The 14,202-nt window shown below is 43.7% G+C and overlaps 1 protein-coding gene across 12 annotated transcripts in view; it reads right to left on the reverse strand.

The window, feature by feature from the left end:
* The window catches only part of PDE1C (phosphodiesterase 1C), a 653,560-nt gene that overhangs the window by 21,215 nt on the left and 618,143 nt on the right, over positions 1-14,202 (reverse strand). For 4 of the 12 annotated variants that reach the window (XM_089315479.1, XM_089315482.1, XM_070059704.2 and 1 more), the window contains one exon: positions 5,575-11,679. The exons of the other annotated variants lie outside the window; for them this stretch is intronic. In XM_089315479.1, the coding sequence (XP_089171605.1) occupies positions 11,666-11,679 (14 nt within the window). In that variant the 3' untranslated portion in view covers positions 5,575-11,665. Of the gene's footprint in view, positions 1-5,574; positions 11,680-14,202 lie in introns of those variants that run through there. 12 annotated transcript variants of the gene reach the window in all.

Below are 14,202 nucleotides of genomic sequence, written 5' to 3' on the forward strand. Positions count from 1 at the left end.
TCTCTCTCTCTCACTGTCCACTCTGCCTGTCAAAAAAAAAGTTCAATGGGTCATGAGGGAATGAAAAGGCAGACCCTAAGGTGGGATCAGTAAAGGGAAGGTAGAATAAAGGGAAGGCACCATTCTTCTGTGAAAGAACATGTACTTCTGGGGCCAGCACTGTGGTGTAGTAGGTAAAGCTGCTGCCTCCAGGGCCAGCATCCCATGTGGGCACCGGTTCTAGTCCCAGCTGCTACTCTTCTGATCAGCTCTCTGCTATGGTCTGGGAAAGCAGTAGAAGATGGCCCAAGTCCTTGGGCTCCTGCACCTGCATGGGAGACCCAGAAGAAGCTCCTGGCTTTGGATTAGCACAGCTCTGGCCATTGTGGCCAACTGGGGAGTGATCCAGCAGATGGAAGACCCCTCTCTGCCTCTCTCTGTGACTCTTTCAAATCTTTAAAAGAATGTACTTCTTTGTATACAGAAGATCAATTTAGTATATACTAAGATAATTGAAAATGAATCTTGATGTGAATGGGTTGGGAGAGGGAGTTGGAGATGGGATGGTGGTGGGTGGGAGGGAGGTTATGGGGGGGGGGGAAGCCACTATAATCCAAAAGCTGTACTTTGGAAATTTATATTAAATAAAAATTAAAAAGTACTTCTTACCCACAAATGTATGTATACCCACTACATGCAAACATGTATACATGCAAACATGTATATATATGTATAAACACATAAAAACAAACATGTAGACATGACAACATGTAACACATGTGTGTATATACATGTGCTATATTTGCACATAGGCATTTAGGAGCAGATAGTGTGCATATAAGCATCATTCGCTCATCTGGCCAGCCAGAGTGGGGAGAAAGTCCCGGGAACCCAAAGCCAGCCACGTGGGAGATGCTGCACTGTAAGGCGGCAGGCAGAGTTCTAGCACAGCATACATGTGAGTCCTCTCAACCTCCTCACACTTCTGCGAAAGCCTGCTTTGCACCCAAAGGCTGGTGGGATAGATCGCCCTCTCATGGAGTAAACCGTCTGCCAGCTCCATGGCTGGGCATGGGTAAGAAGATGATCCACAGGCTGGACAGCATCAGGGGAGCAGGCAAGTGGTGAGTATTGCTAGAACTGCTGTGAGAATGGATGAAATGCAATGGGGATGGGGCTGGCGCCATGGCTCACTTGGCTAATCCTCTGCCTGTGGCACTGGCATCCCATACGGGTGCCGGGTTCTAGTCCCGGTTGCTCCTTTTCCAGTCCAGCTCTCTGCTGTGGCCCAGGAGGGCAGTGGAGGATGGCCCAAGTGCTTGGGCCCCTGCACCCACATGGGAGACCAGGAAGAAGCACCTGGCTCCTGGCTTCAGATCAGCACCGTGAGCCGGCTGCAGCGTGCCACCTGTATCGGCCATTTCGGGGGGTGAACCAATGGAAGGAAGACCTTTCTGTCTCTTTCACTGTCTGTAACTCTACCTGTCTAATAAAAAGTATCAGTCCTGACATCCTGTGTTACCACTCCTATTGGCAATGGCAGGAATAGCATTAATAGCCGTGGTAAGGACTGAAACCCAAATGTCTTGGACTTACACAAGCTTAACTTGCAAACAGTGAGGCTGGCTCTGAAAGGACTTCATTGCTGTATCTTCTTGGGTCTGATGGATCCCTGAATGTCAGAGTTGAGGGAACTTAAACCTGACTAACACTGGCTTAGAATCCCCTGAGAGCAAATCTTCTAGGGTCCTTCTGTGGACCCCGAAGCAGAACCTCGAGGCAGCAGACCTGAAGCTTGTCTGATGACCAGCTGTCTAGGACACTTGGATGGAAAATACTTAGCCAAAATGGCTCCCGAGTCGGGGTGGCCTGACTGCATAACCCCAGTGAGTGTTACACTGTGGCTCTCACAGAGGGTGACAGAACCTTCTATGCAGCAAGCCAGCCCTGACCAGGAGCAGTATCGAGCTGTGAATCTGTGCCTCTGACCTCGTGGTTCAGAGCTGTTCCAGCTTCAGAAAGGCCCAGGGCCCCTGTACTGGAGTCAGCAGTGACTCGCGTGCGTCCTTCCAGGACAAGGCTTTCGACTTGACTCAGAGGGTTTCTAAATGGCATTGCTGTGACCCTTGTTGCACATAATTCCTTCTAGTAGGGGCTGCCTTGTGCACTATAGGATGTTTAACAGCCTCCCGGCTTCAGCCTGCTGAATGTCAGTAGCACCTTCCCGAACACGACAATGGAGATGTCCTCTGGATTGTGACAAACGACCTCCAGGGGAATAATGGTCCTCAGCTGAGAACTGCTGTCTTGGCATGGAGACAGGACTTGGGTCTCCTACTCAGAGCAAGGACTCTCATGAGCTAGGCCTGGTGAAATGTCCTTGTGTCATCACCTCTGACACTAACACTCTGACAACAAGGACACTCCCATCTTCAGGATTTGGAGATGGAGGTGTAATCTGTACCAAGTTGCCCAGTGCTGGGGAGGGGAGACGAGATGTAAGTCCAGACCTCATCTGAGTTTAAACCTGGGGAAACTTCTCCCCGTGACTCACGCTGCTGCTTGACCAACCCAGTACCTGGGGTGCCTTCAAGTCTGTCTCCCAAGGATGAGAAAAATAGAATAACCATTTTAATAACAACAAAAGGCCTCGCCAAGCCCTAGAGAGCTGGCATTTCCAGAGGGGAGGCCCAAAGACCTGGATATTTTGAGTTCCCCAGGTACTGCCCTCCTCAGACTAGGAAGCCCTGGTGAAGCAGAAATTGGGCGCTCTGCCTTCCAGGGGTACTCTTGTGACCTGGAAAGAGCAATCTTCGGTTGCCTATGTGAGTACTCGAGAGAAATGGCAAAGCACTCACGACTAAAGCTCTGTTAGGAGCTGTACAAAGCACTCATGACTACAGGCTGTTATGAACTGTACAGACAGCTTGGTACTGCAGATTGTCTGACCAACTCCTCGTGCCTTTTCTTATAAACCTGTGATCTTCCAAGAGCCCACCTACAGCTCTGGTGATCCCTTGAGGTAGCTTTCCCTTCCTGGGGGTGCAGATACCTAGGATGTAGGACCCCTGAGGGCCTTGGGACAGTGAGAAGGGAGGACTTCAAGGCCTCCTAGAAATGTCATTCTTGTCTCTGTACCATTGATACACTGGGAACCTAGTGCAACCATCCCCACTTCTAACCATGAAGCAAACAGGTAGCTGGCAGTAATGCCTAAAATCAACCTGATGGACCTCTGAGGTGGGGGAGGGGAAGTTCTGAGATCACCTGCCATTGGCTCCCAGTTCACTGGGGTCCTATCCCTGAAATGCTTTTCCACTCCATAGCCAAATCGCGTAGCACTGGCCCTTTACCTAGAGATGCTACTCCGTGGGTTGGGGTATGGCCTGGGCATGGGATCTGCAGCCCCAAGGGAGAAGCGCTGCAGGCAGTGATGAGCTGGCGAAAGACGTTCTTTCAGCTGTCGAGAGGAGCTTTCTTTAATAACCAGTGTACTTTATCCTCCTGAACAATGCGACTCCCACAGTGGCTTCTCTCCACTTTTCACTTTGGTTTCTGGGAAGCTCGCATTCAATGCATGACTTGATGCTTGCAACTCCAGAGGCCGCCTTAGCATGTGTGCAAATGCTCAAAACAGTTTGCTGTGTCTACTGGCTCCCCTTTATACCTCTGGTCTTACTCTTTCTTAATGAAAAGATCTAGAATCTGTCTTCAGAGCTCTGAAATACTTTATAAATGCAGTTAAACTACATCAGTGCTGACAACTGCATTTCATAAATTTTAACATTTCAGAACAAAGTATACATATTGAAAGTACTTTACAAAGTGAAATAATACTCATATTAGGAAGAAAGGGGTGGGTGAGTAGCTGATATGTCATCTTTGGGAAGCAAGCACTGTAAGGGAAAATACTTTGACCCACGGTGCGTGTTGAAACTATAAACAACCCAACTGGGGACAGGGATGTGTGACTGGTATCTTGTGACAAGTTGACTAGCTTCTTGGGTTATTTCAAACTAATGTCCTGACTGGTTCAGCTGAAGGGTAATGAATCCAATTCATCTTCCGTGAGGGGAAGTGACACCCAGGCCTTCCCAGCCTTGGGATAAACACACACCCCTATGCCTCAGGACATCTTGAGGTTATCACAAAACCCCAGAGACTTGCAGCTTACCCTCAATTAGTCATTTCCCTTCCACAGAATGGGATGAGCATGGCCAACTCAAGCTTGCTGGGAAAAGGATGACTTAAGAGCTCCTGAGACCAAATATCACCATTATTAATGGTCTCACATACTAAAGCTGTTGCAACAGATTCCACAGCGAATAGGCAGAGATTAAGACTGCATTAGGAGATTTTCTGTTGACCTATTCTACATTCTCCCTCTCTTAGCATTTTGCAAGCACTTGCCTTTTATGATACCACACCCCTCTGATCACTGTCGCTAAGCATCTCTGCCAACATATGCTTTGTGTTCCATTTAGGCTATGGCAGAGGGCAACATGTCACTGCCTGCTGCTCAGAGCAAATCAGGACATTTGCCCCTTTACAACCTTGAAGAGCGAGCACAATTCTGTGGGCTGTGTCTCGGGCAGTGGCTTAACCCACTGTGTCATGTGCCTGTCTTCAAACTATGCTGTCTATCTGAATATACTTTGGAATTGGTCATATGAATGAGGATCCCTCAAAGTTTCACAACTTTGATCCAATAACTACATTCAGAAACTTATCCAATGTAGATATTCAGAAATTGGACAGAGATCCATTGTTATTAATAAACAGAAAAGATAACAGCATATACCCTCATCCAGTAGTAGAGAGGTAGTTGTGCTGGAGCCATAGCAAAAGTCCCTAAGGAAATGCAACAAAATATTGGCAGTGATGAGATAGGGGGATAATTAAAAGTGACTATTTCTCATTGTACTTTACTTTCCAAAATAAGTTCTATCTTCTATTTTAGAAATAACTTAGGAAATGTCTCTTGAGTGTAGCCACTCTGGAGAAACTTCCTGTTGTCAGGATAATAAGCCAACGCTGGTCCCTTGGCAGGAACAATACTGCAAGGTGGGGCCAGTACAGGGTGTAGTACTTGTGTGTTTCTCATCACCCCTAGGGGGAATTCCTCAGCAAAAGGTTTGCAGGAGCTAGGCTAGATGCCACACAGAACCTAAACCACGTGTATCCCCACTAACAGGGGTGTGTGAGTGCCTATTCCCAAGGCAAATTCCTATGTTCATGGCTTGAGAGCAGGAAAATACGGACAAAACTAGTCCTTTCAAAAGGAGAAAGTGTGGAATTCAAAAGCCAGCTTCTTAGGCAGCTGATTTTCACAGAACAATCAAACACACGAAAGCAATGCTAAAGCCAGCAACTTAGATTTCTTATGCCTCCAAGGAACTTATAACCCAGCTATTCATTCCTCATAGTCAAAGATGATAGGAAAGTGCTACAACCATCCTCTGAGTACTCCTCAGTGCAGAGGAACTTGGTGTCTGGTACTGCATGGTGTTTGGCGGGGAACACAAAGAGGCAGATGGCTTAGATGGGACAGAACATGGACAAACAATGAAAAACACTAAATAAACAGACTTCTCATTTTTCAAGTTCCAACAAAGAGGTTAACTCATTGTTTATTTGGTAATCAAAAGATCACACAAGTACTCATTACTAGATGCTAGGGAGAAATTATACATTGAAGGACTGGTAGGCTCATTTGTGCAATGAAGATTTACAATAAACACATCTCTAACTTCTTGAGCAGCTTAGCACTGTTCTACCTGAATCCACAGGATTTCAGTTTGCATTTGGAGATCTGATGCTATGGCATTTGAATAGGCTATTTTAATACTCGGCAGCATCATAGGGAACAGAATGCTTCCTGATCATGGATGGTCATTCTCTTCCCCTTCTGTACAAATGCAAATTGCACCTGCATTTTATCTGGCAGAAGATTTTACATCCTGGAAGTACATTCTACCACAGCTGTAAAATGAAGACAAGTCTAGGTTTTTTCTTAAGAACACACCAAGATCCCTTTTCCTTCTCTGGATTGAGGTTTGGGGTTTTGAATCTGCTTGCCTCTTTGATTCTTAACATTCAGACACTTCCCATCAGCTGACCAGCAGCAAAATCTAAGGCTGAGGAAATGAGTGGGGTGTTGCATTAGCATATGACTTTGCCCTTATCAGCAGATGGTCTAGATACATAGTGGGAGCATAGCATCCTAAGGAGAAAAACCCTGCGACAGCAAAAATTGCTCACGCTAAAGGAAGGTAATGACACTATTAGCCTCAAAGAGACCTACTTTGCCTTGGGTCATTGATCCCCCATATTCTTCCTTTCCCCAATCCATGTCCTCTGTCGACTCCACTCACTCCTCACCCCCATCCCCAGCCCATTCCTGGCATCCAATACTTCCTCAAGTGGATTACACTGCAACAAGCTTCCTTTGTTTTTCCTTTTTTTTTTTTTTTTTTTGCTTCTCTGTGCTAAAATGATACTGCAAACAGAATGGCTTACCTGGACAGAGGCAAAAGAAGGGACTTGGGAAAGATAGAAAAGAATGGGAGAAGAGAAGCAGGGGAAGGCAAAGAAAAGGGTGAGTATACTTAAATCAGATAGGGTGGGTGCTGATCTGGCTGTACAATGGGTACAAGAGTGGCTAAAAATCTGAGCTCTACTAATGAAAGTAGCAAATGTTTTTTAAAAAATCTCACAGCATATAAAACTGTATAAAAATATCAGCAAGAAAAGGAAAACAATGTGTACTCTATAATTCTCTGTAGTATCAGCTACCAGACAATGCCTATGGCTGTGTTTACTATAAATTGATGTACATTGGTGTTATTTCTATGCCATCACATATATGGTTGTGCACAAATCCCTACCCCGAGATGGATCATGATGGAGAAGCAAAGATACTTCAGGAAGTACCAGTAGGGTAGGGCAATCTCCCTAAATCATCCCATACTCTTTAGGTTGTAAAGGGCTTTTGGTTCCAATGAGCTACTATGCACCATAAATTGAGAAATGCTTCTATAGGTTTAGGAGTCTGTTCCATGAAGAATGCATGGATGGGACTTGAGTCACAGGGGAAGTGATCAAAGCTGAGAGGGTGTGTTCTCTTGTATCGACTCAGACCTGTTACAGCCAGCACTTAACCCTGGAGGGAGCAAAGTCCCCACACAGGATGCTGAGCAAGTATGCCCTGAATGAGCTCCTTACTTCTCCAGGCGACCAAGGCTGGGTCCAGGTTCCTTCCGAGAAGCCCATCATTGCTGGTGTTAATCCACTTCTGCTTGGCAACAGAAGCCAGAGCAAATCTGAACTCGTCTCATACGTCTGCTGATATTTTAAATATTAAGTAGGGTGGGAGGATTATTTAAGAAAATAAGAGGTTGAACTGGACATGTACAACCCTTTCAGTCCAGGTCTCCAACTGGACTTCCATCCCTGTAAATTCTTCTTGCCTGCTTTCCCTGAGGAGCAATTGTTTCTACAAGTGACTGGGGAATGCCCAGATGCCTACTTCCCATTCTTCCAAACTCTGAGTCTAAGCTCACTTATCAGATTAACTGTCTGATGTTGATGGCTCTGGTGCCCTTCTAATTCTAGGATCACCTCATCCATCAGTGTCTTTAATGAAGGCAAACCTTGACGACACAGCCTTGGCAGGTGATGTGTCTCTCAGTTTCCAGGAGATGTCTCATAGGAATACTGTCACTGCACAAGTTCTATCAAGCTCATTTTCTAAGTAGTAAAGCCTTTAATCATAAATCAATGAAGTACAAATATCATTTTACAAGTATCATTTTACACTCATTCACAAATAAGGACCAAGACAGCATCGTTGTGGCAATATCACTTTCTTGACTGTTGAACTTGGCCATAGTTGGGTGCCATCAGTCCTAAGGGTGGTATGGCAGAACGGTGAACTGGTTCCTTACACTGCACCTAGAGGATTTCCTATCTGCTCCCACGGAGTTTTATTTTTTAAAGCTTCAGCACAGCTTCTAATTCCAGCGGTGTTTCCCGTACCCTGATATCACCACTTTAGGTAGAACGTTCTCAGGCAAATCCTGACTGGGTATGATTCTCTTTCTTAAGGTAGAGAATTCAGACTTCACTCTGACAAGTGCCCCCTAAGTTACCTGCAATTTCCCATCTCTTAAAAGCTCATGTGATGAGGGTATGACTGTACACAGCTAGAATATAAGCCTTGTCAAAAAAGTGATGTGCTTGGTATATGGGCGAAGCTGAACACGTTTTCAGGAACTGAACTTTTTATTCCTAGGTGGGTAGTGGCACTCCATTTGACAACTCCGCATGTGTTTCCAGAGGCTGGCTCTGTGCCAGGCACAGTGGTGGGCCAGTACTGCAACTCACGTCAGGCATATGGGCATCTCAAAGTTAAGAGAACAAAGTTTCCAACTGCGGGGAAAAATGTTGGCCTGAATTCCCTAAATCTGCTTTGAGATACAATACTGCATACATAGGTTTCCAACCTCAGAATCTTCCTTCTCTTGAGAAAGGTTCTGTGTGTTTGTTTTTCTTATTTCCCCATACTCCACAGGGAATGTTACAAAGTGATTTCTGTCATAGAAGTCTCTGCAGTTGTCAAGAAAACACTACATATCCTTATCTACTTACGATCTTTCTACCTGCCTACGTGATCTAGCTAAACAAAACTGATCCAAGAGCATAGAAGACTTTTATTCCCAAAATGCAGATCATAAGACTGCTCTCAAGTGTCTTGTCTGTTCTCGTATCCTGTGACACATGGTTCTGAACTTCTTGCTTTCAGTTCCTAAAATCATGTATCCAGAAGGAAAGTATAATGGCTTAAATTCTACGAGTGAAATGAACACGTCCATCAGGCAATTTGGCTTTCAGATGTCTAGACACTTTATTTAAATATGCTAGATCAACAATGAGATCCTTCTTGATAGCTTTTAAAAGTCTCGATGAAATGGACAGTAGGGAAAAAGTCATAAAATTAGAATTTTATGGGTTAGAAATGAATTTATTGCCTACTGCCACAACTACTTGGGCTCAGAACCTAAGAAAAGTTGGCAGGAATTAAAAAATGGGACAGAGGCTTCTGCAAGGCTACAACTTGAATATAGAGCTATTCGGTGACGCTGGGACCCAAACTCAAGGGCTGACTCCATTTGTCCCTTTCGAAGCATCTACGTATAAAAGAACTCATGGTTCAGCGGTAGTCGGGACAGTCCCAGTACGCGGGGCAATTCTTAAATCGGGTGTGGAAGCTCAAACTTTGTAAACCAGTGTAAAAAGCTCTCAGTACAGTGGAATAATGTCTGTCCCGTGTTTCTAGTCAACTGGAAGAAAGGTATTCCAAGAGAATGAAGACCACAGAAAAACAAGCTAGAGCTTTGGAAATGTTCTTCTGGGCAATACTGACTCGAAATGATCACTTCACTGTTTTATTAGCTCCACCATCAATCCATAGCTCAATCACATTTTCTATTTGACTAAAAAAGTCAGGTCTATTTTTTTAACGTCTCTTGAAACACTTAAGGATTTACAACTAAGAATGGGTGACTGGGAGCTTTCACTTCTTGTCACTGAATGGTCTTGGGTGACTTCAAATACTGAATGGAATGCTCTTCCCATTCTTTTCCTACTAATTAATGACAGAAAGCAAAGGAGAGCTATTTCCATCTTTATTGGTACTAGGAAAAATGGCTATATTCCTGTTTCTTTTCAAAACACTTTTAGTGTTGCTGACAGATTATAAAATGGAAACTGTAGAATCCATTCTGGCCAAAAAGCTCCTGCTACAAAAATGCAGATTACAAATGAGGTAAAAGTTCTGTGCTTCAAGGTCAGGAACTGAATATACCTGGTTTCACTGACTTCTGAAAAGTGTTACTGAGACTGAAAAAAGCTTACTGATAATTGAACAGTTTTCAGACTGATGTCCATGGGTTGACTGTAGCTCTTAGACATGTTTGATCTACCAGCACAGTGTCTGTCTGTTTGAGCTAGTTGCCAGTATGTGAAAATCTAGGGGTGGTTCACATAAAATCCTAGGTATCTAGGATCCCCATCCCTATGGAGTACAAACCCAGCAGCTGACTACCAAGTGTCCCCTTTTGAAAGTATCCACTCTCTCCAACTCTCTCCAATTCTTCACAGTACTTGCTGCTTCTCTCTTCCTAACACTAAAGTCTGCTATGAATTGCCACCTCTCGTAACAGTGATATTACATGTCTTGCTTTACTTATTTACTTGATGTGCTAGGCTCCTGCAGTCATTTGAATGTGTGACCAGATCTACTATGGTCACTGGTAGGAAAGCAGAAAGGGCAACAGAAAACTGGTATTACAAAGGCAAAGAATAAGTCAGAACAAATCAGGATGTTACTATACATTCTATACAACAAAGTTCTTCAAATCTTTGGCGAACATTTCAGCAAGCCAAAAGGCCTTGTACATTCTGTAACTGTCTCTTCATAAACATCAATATTTTAAAACATCTATTTTCTTTTTAATATAGAAATTAAATCTGCAATGAGTAATTCACTTAAGACTACTGCCTTGCTCACTTCCTAGTATTAATCCCACTTCATAGCATAGTCACACAATGTGCTCTTGGGAAGAGCCTGAAGACTCCTTAGTGACCCATAACCACTTGAAGGATCTTTTATCCAATCAAGCCATTTAGACTCACAAAGTCACCCTATGCTTGCATACCACTGGATTTCACTTTTAATCAGATCTCAAGGCTGCGTCTCGATCCTCTTTCCACACCACACCTACTATTTTCCATTTGTGCTATTAATCAGCTGCTCCTGGTATTTTTAATGACTCATGAAACAAAATGAATTACTGGCATAGCTCCCTGGTACCAGTTCCATTAGCACATCCCTGAATAAAGAACGACAAAGTCGATCTACAAGTACCCAGTAGAAGAGGAATAGCCAGTAGTCAAAATTTCAGTAACCATTTAGCTATGAATACCACCCAAGGAAAACAATGGGATTCTTGCCTGAACTGTATGATCATCAGCTGAAACATTCAGATTTATATTAATGCACAGATAAAATAAGCATCAAGTAAAGAATTGTTTAAGGTCATATTCTCTTAAAAAAACAACACAGAATTTCATATTATACAAATGGGAAAACACAGGAACATGTCTAAATCTGGAAAGAAATGGAAGAAAATGAATGATCCTGATTCAGGAAAAGAACCAGACATTAAAATCATCTTAGCTTTGATGAAGGCCAGTGTGGCTAAATCCATCATCAGTAGCCAGTGTAAAAATAACACTTAAAGTAACGGCATTGACAGTAATAAAACGGCAGTTACTGTGTCTGTGGCTTTTCCAGGCCTCTCTCAGCACATCCAGGATGTCCATTCTCATCAGGCCAGACAGGTGCCTTGAAAGCCAGGCCACCAGCAAAGGATTTTCAGGAGGTCCCTTCACGGTGTATCTCTGTGCAAAAAATCTCAAGTTGTTTTGTTTGCTTAGGGGGAAATCCCCCGAGTTCTAAAACCTCAAACCAACTCCCAGAGTCCTCCCCTGGGAGGAGATGCATGAGAGAAGGCCAAGTGTCGGGGGCTTGCTTTTGGTCTCTGTGGAAGAGGGAGAATGAAGAAGCTCAGCTAAAATGACGAGGGGCATTGGAAGCCTTTTTCTAGTGTGTATGAGGTCTGTTTTACTCTTCTGAATCTGAAAAAAAGAAAAAGAAAAAGAAAAGTGTCAATGCTGCCTTGCCCCCCCACTTCCAACTCCACCCTTCAAGTCTGAGAAAATTTGGGGGAACAAAAAACATGGGATTAAGTAAACATTTCAATCCTGATAGTGGCTGGCTGTCTCTTGCAGTTCAACCCACAAAACTTCAGTGTAGAACTTTGAACACAGTTATGCTTAATCTTTCCAGTGGCTCCAAATAAGATTATGAACACTTGGTAGTGCCACGTAGGTGTTAAACCACCTCACTTTGTAACTGAGATAACTGTGTCCCCAAATCTAATCGATTTGTTTCAGGGGTCAGTGGGGATGAAACAAACCAGATTCATGAAAACCTGACTATTTCTATACTAAAAGGAAGTATTGCTTCTGGGCTACCTGGCCTAGAAGCTTTCCAAAGGTACTCAAACAAAATCTGTCCCAGCCAAAATCATTGTGCAAATGGTTAAATCGCCTGACTGCTCCACTGGAACCAGAAATGAAAGGGGTAGGAGAAGACAAAGATGGAAATGTGACTAAGCCAATGGAAATAATTCTGGATGTCTTTCACCTAGCATGGTCTACCCTGTGTTATCTTGGTCTTGGACAGAATGTGAAACTACTCCAGTTTGCTATTCTCATTAGTGTTGCATACTCTGCTACCTCTCAGGCTCTATCCTTTGTCCCCTCCCTTTGCCTTCCCCCCTCCCTGACTCCAAAGGGATAGGAGAACCTGGGTTAGACTTAACCTTGGGTTACACCATCATCTAACATGCGAGGAGTTACCTCACTACAATGAAAGTTTCCCATTGAGCTTTAAAGACTGATATTCTCCTCAAGACTTGGATAAAATCAGGCAGAAAACTAGTTAGGAGAGCCCCTTGTGATCTACTGTAATGACCATCCTCAATTTTCCAGAGGCCACTGATCCAGGCCTCCCACTGTTCCTCTATGGCTATTCTGGTCCCAATACCTTATTACACCTATCCTCCATTAGCACCTTCACCACCTGATAGAGAAAAGCCCCTGACCAATCTCTTCACTGTCATACAGCCCTAAAAACTTGCACTTGGGGAAGGAGGTGAAACAAAACTGAGCCCTAGAAGTTCTCCATCAGTTCTGAGAGTCTGCGCAGTTCAGTCTACATAGGAGTTGCAGGACAGGACATCCTCCATAGTGGCCTTGCCATTATCAACCTGAAGTCCTATGGAATGAGAATCTTACAGATACTCATCGTGGTAGTGACTTCCCTTAGTGATGCCTCCAGGTCCTCAAATACAGATGCAGATCTGTTAAAATGCGAGGCTGAACTTTGTTTTTCTGGTAACCCATTGGTTGGAAGGGAAGCTCAAGTGACAAGTAACAAGGACTACTGTTAATGAGTTACCAGTCAACAAGGAGAGTAATGCACTTGCTGTCCTAAGAAGCCTGGCTTCAGTCGCTGTACAGACTGCTGAGCCATAGATGGAAAGGGGTCCCTTGAGAACAAAACTGAGAGTAGATCTTTCTCCCTTTCTAAGCATTGCTATTGGGTAAGATGATGGAGACTGGAAGGATAGGTGGGTTGGTGAATGCTCTGGTATGGATCTCCAAATCCCTCTCCATCCCTGGGTAAAGAGATAGAGGCAAGGAGCTAGTCAAGGGGTGGAGAGACAGGGTAAGTAAAATAAATGCATGTTATTTATGCCTTTGTATGTTGTCAGTAAGTACAGCCAACAGCAAAATAACAAGAGGCACACATTCTAGATTTGTGACCCACTGATCGCCTTTCCCAACATAGGCTTTCTTAAAGCACCTGAATCCCCTGGGGCAGCTAAGGTATTGCAGTGCAATACCTGGCACGTGGCATATATGCTCAATAGTTTTTTTTTTTTTAATCAAAAGGAAGCAGATTGAATACACATGAAATGAGTAGGACAGATAAAAATATAGTAAAATAAGAAGTTTCCCTCTGTTTCTCCTAATTTTGACTTTCAAAGCAGGAGACAAAAGTTTTAAAGCCATAAAGATGATGACTATTATGTTTTAATCAATGTCAAAATGACAAGCTATATTCCCTGTGAAGAAGCTTATGAATGGCTTACTGCAGGAATCAAATCCCAGAGGCTCAAATGCTGTGCACTTCTCCACACTACATGTCCTACATTTGCTTTGTGTCTTAAGTCTTGTATTTCCAATTTAGAATTTAAACTGAAGTTGACTAAGCATCACTAAGACTACAAAGTCTATGAAAACGAGGACCATGAAGACAAAGTGTCTGGGGCAACTCGGACACACAACTGTCTTTGTGACTTCTTTGAAATCCATTGATTATAAAAGGTGGCTTTCTAGATTGCCACAAAGAGTAGTTCAATTAACTTAAAGAGTGACTTAACTGAAATGACCCTGTCCAGTCCTAAGTGAATTCAAGAAAACATCTAAGTTCCATTCCATTACTCCCCTCTAGAGGCAAGACTCACACTTCACAAGTGACTCAATCTAGAAGCACAATGCATGGGGCACGAAATCCCAGAAATGTGTGTA

Source organism: Oryctolagus cuniculus, chromosome 16, assembly GCF_051225735.1.
Source record: "Oryctolagus cuniculus isolate XC-2025 breed Fujian yellow rabbit chromosome 16, ASM5122573v1, whole genome shotgun sequence".
In the NCBI taxonomy this organism is placed as follows: domain Eukaryota; kingdom Metazoa; phylum Chordata; class Mammalia; order Lagomorpha; family Leporidae; genus Oryctolagus; species Oryctolagus cuniculus.